This window comes from Papaver somniferum, chromosome 5 (genome assembly GCF_003573695.1).
Source record: "Papaver somniferum cultivar HN1 chromosome 5, ASM357369v1, whole genome shotgun sequence".
Taxonomy (NCBI): Eukaryota; Viridiplantae; Streptophyta; class Magnoliopsida; order Ranunculales; family Papaveraceae; genus Papaver; species Papaver somniferum.
In genome coordinates, this window is record NC_039362.1 from 92293735 (window position 1) to 92302054 (window position 8320).

Consider the following 8320-nt stretch of genomic DNA (forward strand, 5'->3'; position numbering starts at 1 on the left):
ACATTGAGGTCTGTTATGGCGTTGGCCACGGACAGAACATGGGTTGGCAAGTAAGCACACTATTTATGGTATGTTGCCACGTTCGGCATGCTTTTGTGACAAAGTGGAACGTCTGGCATGTTGGGCATGCAGGTTTGGCATGTTAGTTAGCACATTGGCACAACTTTTGGGAAGCCAATTTTTACATCTCCTTTTTAATACTGTGGTAGGTTTTGAGCAACCTGATTGGTCGAAAGAGAGGTCCGGCCAAAACAAGAACGTGACCACACTTCTGGTGTAAGTGTGGCAAGTTTAAAGCGACCTGATTGGTCAATGGGAAATACGGCCGGAAAGTATGGGCCCAGCCACAACTTATGTGCGTGTGGCGAGTTTAAGGCGACCTGATTGGTCAGAAAAGAGGTCTTTCCAAGCATTGGCGTGGCTACACTTCTGGTGTGAGTGTGACGGCTTTAGAGCGACCTGGTTGGTCGATGGGAAATGGGGTCGGCAAGTATGGGCCCAGCCACAACTTATGTGCGTGTGGCGAGTTTAAGGCGACCTGATTGGTCGAGGGAAATAGGGCCGGTTTAGGATGGGGCGTGGCCACTGGAAAATGGCACTGGCTGGCTTAAGGCATGGCCACGTCTCCCTTTGCTGCCGTTCCTATCCTGCGGCTCCTTGTTTTTTGATTCTGGGCAAGATTTTGCACCTACTAATCCATGACGGATTAATTACCTAGTTTTCCTAGGTTTAATTTCGACAAGCAAGGTCTGATATACTGCGCAAGGCGCAAAACCCTAACTTTTGCAAATTAGTCAGGATGAATTCTATGTGTTGACACAGAGTTCTTTTTAGTTCATTGCCAGAGAGCAGCATGCTTTCTGATTGAATACCTTATGCAAAGACCTTATCCTTGATACTTGGAAATTCGTGCTACTCTGCTGCGGGTGAACACAAATCGTCATGCCATACCAACATTAAGGGTTCAGCCGGGGAACATAGCACAGAAAGCATTCAAAGAAACTCATATTAATTGAATGTAGGCAAGGCACCGAAATTTACAGAGCATCTGGGATTGTTGCTACATGCGCCAGTCTGGATAAATTTCATGTAAATATATTGAACGGCTCAATAAATGTGCCAGTGAAGAGATTGACACTCATGGCTTCGTTTCCTCGCAGAGTGACATCACATCAGATACAAGATTTTACAGATTTAACCCTGAGCTAAAAACCACCATCAACAATATCTCAAATATTTTAAAATTGATTCCTTCTATGATAATGCAAAGGAGAAAAACAAGAATACGGGCACAAGAAACAAACTAAGTGAAGACTTACATATTGTGGAAAATACATAAATTTAGAAAATTTGTCATAATCACTCGTGGTGAACAAAATAATGTTTACCCCACCAAAACTTGATTGTGTTGAAACTGCATCATCACCTTGAATGTCCTAATATGAAAAATGGTGAGGGAAGCACAAGAATTAGGGTGCACATTATGTTGGGTAAATATTGAATATCTGGTGAAATCGTATGATTCATGATGCGATTCATCTATAAAGGTATGTCTATAAACTTGGTCAAGTGTTATGATTATATTACTAGTATAACTGTTGCCACGATGGGAGGGCCGACCGAAAAAATTGACGAAAAAATTGCAATAACGTTAAAGTGTATTTGAATGTCACTGTTCAACATTTGTGTAGGTTAATGGCACGAGTTTCTGATTCGCCACTCCAACCTGGTGGAGGTTTCAGGGGTAAAATCTCTGCTCTAGAGTTCATACTTGCACTATACATGCTATAGTCTGCAGTACCATTGCCACCCAGCACCAACATTTGAAATTTTTGAAGATCTGAATTTGCTTCAAAAATAGTGCTCTGACCAACTTTCTCACCATTGTTGATATTTGGCATGTCACCGTCAGCGTCCAACGCCCTTAATACCTAACAAAAAAGAGCAAGAAATGTGTAACTATATCGTGAAGTATTTTTAATACACCAAAAAAAAGAAAGAAGAAAAGTTGTTTTCTACCTGCACCATGAGGGGTCTTTTGTTAGCAGAGTGACGAACACAAGCAGCAGCTGTCTCAGCCATCCTAAACATCTCTCTCTCTCTCGACGTATCTCTTTTCAATCCTTGGATCTGCCAACTCTGAAAAAACTCCAGTTTCGACTGCACTGGCTATCAATGGTCTGGCCAGCAGAAAACATCCGCCAAGACAAAAGTTCACCTTATTCAAGGCGCAGAAGTATTTCTAGGAAAACAATAACAGCAGGTCAAAGGTTCCTGAAATATATACATATGCTTACCCATTCTTCTAAACTCTCATCCTGGCTCGCCTCGACAGGTCTACGTCCAGTCACAAGCTCTAGAAGCACTCCTCCGAACGAGAACACATCGGATCTATCAGTCAATTTGCCACTTGAAGCATACTCAGGTGCCATGTACCTGAAAAAGTATAACTCCAAATTTATCAAATAATTTACAAGTGATGCCACATTATCATCTATCACTGTTATATTAGCATCGGTTTATATAAAGACCTTACAGACTCATTAATAGATATGATTTATAACCTACCCAAATGTTCCCATTACACGAGTTGAAACATGGGTGGTGATGTCATTTGATATCTTAGCAAGACCAAAATCTACAAATAGATAATCAAATATCTCAACAACTTCATTAGTACCCAATCTACTCCTCCAGCGACTTTAGGGTGCAGATCACATCCCTAGCTCCGTATTATCCATTGTGACATCCCTGAGATTTACATATAAAACATTAATGTACCTGGGGTTCAAACTTCTACTGGTCTCCCAATCACATACACCACAAAACAAATTATCTACTGCCAGTGTAAATAATCAAGACATGAGTATGCTGCTAGTAGTCGAGCATGGTTCGAACCTAAGCCTATAGTGTAACCAGTTACAGATTTTACAGAGATATAACCATATACAAAGAAATGCACTGTTAAAGTAAGCGTGTTCTCTCTTCGAAATCGAGGGCTAGACTTTGGACCACCTACTTATTCTCCCAAATACACTGAAATTACAAATAAAGGATATCTAATATGACAGGGCAGCGAAACTGCACAAGGCCACAAGCACTTTCATCTCTCTAAGATGAGACACCATGAAAATGAATTTCATATCACAGTTTATGATTAGTGTTAATTTAGCAATTATCTGAAATACTAAAAAAAAGAAAGTTATAAAAGATGACGATGAGATTACCCAGTTTGCAGACACCCATTTTCTGATGCTGCGAGTAGAAGCTTATCAGCATCGTCATCCTCTGCACGTTTCCATAATAGTTCAATTCCATCCATGTGAAATTGAGTTATCTGATTGCTTCTGGACCTCCATTGGGTTCCATCAAGCAATTGGAATCATTTATCCACGAATATATACTGCGCTAAAAGGATGACTAAGAATAAGTAGTCAACTCCACGACCTCCCCTTTGTATAATTGATTGCGAGATTTTTATACCTAACTATTTATCTGCCAAGTTATGTCACTTCTGTATAGTTTGATATACGTTTTCTTCCCTATAATTGTATATGGGATATGGCATATAATCCGAAATTGACAGGGAAAAAGCTATCAGATGACGAAGTAACCAAGCTACTCACCCTAGCTCACCTTGATTCTTCTTTCGCTAGCAAAAACGGCAATGAACTTTCCGTTGGGAAAATCCTATATATATATATATATATAGCACTCAACTTACTGCACAATAAATCCCTAAAAACAGAAATCATGCCCCATTTTCTGATAATTTTACATTACATTACTAAGTAAGATGTCTATGCTTAATGTATTAAACAACAACTTGAGAAACTCTACGAATCTGAAACCGTAAAAAGCAATAGATGCAATGAAAAATTACTGAATGAAACCCAAAAATTGGATAGACAACTTACAGATTCATAAGAAGAAGAAAGAGATTGACCACGACGAGTTACATCTTTGAGCAATACTGAAATCGCTCACCTGCATTTTCCACCAGACTCTCAATCAACTCAAATATCAACACCCATTTTTGAATTCTTCTTCTTTACTTTCAAAATCACCCCAGATTACTTCAATTGTCTTCTCTGGGATTCACAGCAAACCCTAATCATCATCATCTCTTCAAGAACCCTAATTTGGAGAATTCGAAGAAGTTAAGGGTTTTGATTTCTGAGTAAATTTTTTTCTAGGGTTTTGATTCGTATCTATAAATTATTCAGGGTTTATGTGAATCAATCAATCTATCTTCTCTATCCGAAAACGGAGGTAATCAGAGATGATTTTAATGGAGAAGAGATTGGGTCGATTTGTGTTTCTGGGAAGGAATGTGTTTATCTTTTGGGAAGAAGAAGAAAGAAAGAAAGAAAAAAATTTTAAAATTTTTTTGGAGGTGGCCGGATTCGAACTCAAGGCCTGTACCTCGAGTTTTACTAACCTGCCCCTCAACATTTAAAAATATTCCAACTTCCGTGTCCTTTTTTCTGAGCGTTTAAAGTTAAGCGAATATCCTTGTTTTAATGTTGTATTTACACTAATTTCAGTGAGATATGGAAATGTAGAAGCGCTCTTTAGTCCTTTCATTGTCGATTGAAAATGGTTTAGGACACCAAAATCCAATTTTTTTGTGTCAATTAGGACTGTTCATGGTCGGTTTTGGTCGGTTTCTAGCCAAACCAAAACCGAAACCAATACTATCGGTTTCTAAAAATCTAAACCAAACCAATTCATTAACCATTGGTTCGGTTTCCAAATGGTTTCAGCCGGTTTCGGTTTGTCCCAGTGGTTTTTGGTTAACCAATAATTATGTCAAACCAAAAAAAATTACACAAATTTATAGAAAAAAAATCGTAGCTGCAGATAGTATTGGTTTACAAAAATTTATAGACAAAAAATAAATAAAAAGAATATCAAGAATAGTTATAGCTTACTCTAAATCTAGAGATCAAAAGAAGATATATAATATATCTTAATTTAGTTAATGAAAAACAGAAAAGAAGGAAGACGGAAAGAAGAAAGTCTAGTAGCAGCACTGGCTGCTATAGTTGGGGGTGGAGAAGGGAGGCGACTGAGAGAAGGAGAAAGAGAAAGAAGGAGAGTATCATAATGAAATATTAGATTTAGAGTTTCTATTTATCCTCTAAATCAATAGGTAGAATCTAATACTTGTAAATCAACTGTAGAAACTAAGTTTAAAAATTAATCGGTTTTCCAATGGTTTTTGGTTTGGTTTTAGAGGTCAAACCAAGCCAAAACCAACACTATCGGTTTCCACTTTCTACACCATAACCAATCCATTAGTAAATGGTTCGGTTTGGTTTACTCCTAACTGGTCTGGATCGGTCCGGTTCCAGCGAAAAACCGAAACCATGCTCAGCCCTAATGTCAATTGATGACACTTAGGATTTACAAAAAAGTGGCCATATAAAGATCCTCCCTCGCTTCGCTCGGTCGGCCCAATTATATGCTTGATACCGTGATCTATTAATACCGGAAATATTTTTGTATTTCCGCTCTTATGTTTAGCTAGTTGATTTGGTGGAAATTTTAGCAGCATGAATTGATTATTTAAACATGTACTTGAGGTTAAAATACCCGATATTTCTGAAGGCCATAAGTTACATCCTTTATTCATGTTGAGCCATTGCTCATAAGAGATGAATCCATGACAAGGGGTTAGGTGACTTTGTTGTGAGAATGGTTGTGATTGTAAATGAAAATGCGGGGGTCTGACAACCACACCCAACAATTCGTTTGGCAATCTGAGAGGACTTACTCCAATACATTTTCTAGAGAATCAACTAGACAGTCAGACTCAATCTAGAATAAAGTATACCAAAGAGTTTAATATCTCTAACTCTTAATTCAATCAACAAATAGAAATCTGCGAGCCCGATTGAATATAAGAGGAATTACTTGAACGGTACCAAAAACCAATGTTCAAGTGCAAATCAATGTAAATCAACAACCAAAGGTTGGATATTCTAATTGATTGATTTTAACGCACAACCTGTGATATTTCAATTATATAACAAAAGATAATGCGGAAAAGAAATAACACAGACACCAGAATTTTGTTAACGAGGAAACCACAAATGCAGAAAAACCTCGGGACCTAGTCCAGTTTGAACACCACACTGTATTAAGCCGCTACAGACACTAGCCTCCTACCAAGTAACTTCGGAATGAACTGTATTTGAACCCTAATCAATCTCACACTGATTCAAGGTAAAGTTGCGCTCCTTACGTCTCTGATCCCACCAGGATACTACGCACTTGATTCCCTTAGCTGATCTCACCCACGACTAAGAGTTGTTACGACCCAAAGTCGAAGACTTGATAAACAAATCTGCCTCACACAGAAAAGTCTATATGATTGAATAAATCTGTCTCCCACAGAAATACCCAAGAGTTTTTGTTCCGTCTTTTGATAAATCAAGGTGAACAGGAACCAATTGATAAACCAGACTTATATTCCCGAAGAACAACCTAGTATTATCAATCACCTCATAATAAACTTAATCGACTAGCGAAACAAGTTGTTGTGGAATCACAACGATGAGACAAAGGTGTTTGTGACTACTTTTTTTTATCTTTCCTATCGGAGATATAAATCTCAAGCCAATTTTACAATTGCACTCAATCACGATAGAAACAGCAAGATCAGATCACGCAGCTACAAAGAGAATAGTTGGGGTCTGGCTTCACAATATCAATGAAGTCTTCAAGTCGTTAACCTACAGGGTCTCGAGAAGAAACCTAAGGTTAAAGGAGAATCGACTCTAATTATGCAACTAGTAACACACAAGAGGTGTGGGGATTAGGTTTCCCAGTTGTTAGAGTTCTCCTTTATATAGTTTTCAAATCAGGGTTTGCAATCCAAGTTACCTTGGTAACAAAGCATTCAATATTCACAGTTCGATGAAAAACCTGATTCAACCAAGCTAATTTCTTTCAATCATTAGATCGAACTTAGCTTGTTACACAAATGAAATGTACCCCCATTTAGGTTTATGTCATCGTACCCAAACGTGTACACCATGTTGATTCACAAATAGTTAACCGAGGTTATCCATATGATTACTCTCATATCAACCTTATTCATCTTAACCATAACTAGTTCAAATGACTCAAATGAAACTAGTTAAAGAGTTGTTCAATTTCTATATTCTCATAGATTTATACAAGAACACAATGATGAGCACGAAAGTGCGCCACATTTTCACCCATAAATACATTAGCTGGGACTCATTTTATCACTAATAAACTTGTTTGTGGGTATTTTTAGGAAATAAACGTTTTTGGAAGATTCGGCTCGAAAAAGTACTTAAGACACCCCAAAGGAGTGTTAAAGGCGTCCCAGAAAATGTGTTGGAAACACCCCAGAAAAAGTGTTAAAGGCACCCCAGAAAAGGCATCAAAGGCACCCTCATTTTGGATAAGGGCACCCCCAGACATCCAGTTGTTAAAGGCAACCGTGTTTTGGATCAGGACACTTCATCTTCAATAATTCGTAATTCAGTTTTGGCGGGAAAATGTAGCAGCAGCTATCCAGATTAGGGTTTGTGATTTGGGCGGGATTTAATGAGATTCAATCGCTGATTCTCATGGTTTAGACCTGTTATGTGTATACAATGCTAATATGGGTACTTGATCTGGCTGGATTTGGTTAGAATTTCGGTTTAAGCAAAATAGGGGAAGTTAAGATATTCGGGTTTGTTTTCTATTCCTGGAACAAATTTGGTGGTGATATACTGGGAAACTTTCCATAGTTTGGATTGATACTGAGTTGTTATGTCCGAACAGGGTTGGTAGTCGGGTAAGAATCGTGAAAAAAGGGAAGTTGTTATATGTTCCTCGATAAAAAAGGGAATGAAGTACTCGGCCTGAAAGAAGATATTCTAAGGAGATTTTGTAGAGGATTCTCTCTGATTTTGATTGGCATTGACTTGTAGTTGTAATACAGGGAAGGTATGTGTTTTGGATTCGACTAAGAAGGAAGATACGTGGGAATCTCATAAAACAGAGGTTGTTATTATTCTCGGATATTTTGTTCGTTATTTTGGGAACTGTTTACGTGGTTGTAGCGTAGCTTTTGTTGTCTGAGAAGAGGATGGAACGTGTTTGGAGTATTTTGACACGAGAAAACTACCTGAGAAGATAAACTAGGGAAGAAAAATATCTCGAGAATATTTTCCTTTACTGCGGTGATTTTCTTGTTGCATAAAGGAATAAATAGTAAAGGGATATTCCAGCAGCAGAAAAATAGTGAAGAACACGAAGAACAGACTCACGAAGACAGTCGTAAAACATTGTC

At 38.1% G+C, this 8320-nt stretch overlaps 1 protein-coding gene across 7 annotated transcripts; it reads right to left on the bottom strand.

Moving 5' to 3' along the window:
- Window positions 1–1628: 1628 nt before the first annotated feature.
- LOC113282220 (probable receptor-like protein kinase At5g18500) lies at window positions 1629–4346 on the bottom strand. Of its 7 annotated transcripts, none has more exons than XR_003326671.1 (5): window positions 3918–4346; window positions 3228–3403; window positions 2569–2751; window positions 2020–2436; window positions 1629–1931 (listed from the first exon to the last, which is right to left on the bottom strand). XR_003326671.1 is itself a non-coding variant. In XM_026531194.1 (4 exons), exons 1-3 carry the CDS (start codon window positions 3320–3322, stop codon window positions 2118–2120), a joined length of 297 nt encoding a protein of 98 aa, XP_026386979.1. In that variant the 5' UTR covers window positions 3323–3905; the 3' UTR covers window positions 1629–1931; window positions 2020–2117. The 7 variants fall into 7 exon arrangements, 1 of the variants encoding a protein (XP_026386979.1); XR_003326673.1 differs by having other exon boundaries at window positions 3228–3408; XR_003326672.1 differs by lacking the exon at window positions 3228–3403.
- Window positions 4347–8320: the final 3974 nt, after the last annotated feature.

Excerpts from the sequence above, each read along its gene's own strand:
- LOC113282220 (XM_026531194.1), bottom strand. The coding sequence starts at position 3,322 with ATGGATGGAATTGAACTATTATGGAAACGTGCAGAGGATGACGATGCT. Across the intron at positions 2,437-3,227 it reads AATGGGTGTCTGCAAACTGG|GTACATGGCACCTGAGTATG; the intron begins GTAATCTCATCG and ends ATACTTTTTCAG. Across the intron at positions 2,181-2,297 it reads ATGAGAGTTTAGAAGAATGG|ACCATTGATAGCCAGTGCAG; the intron begins GTAAGCATATGT and ends TCTGCTGGCCAG.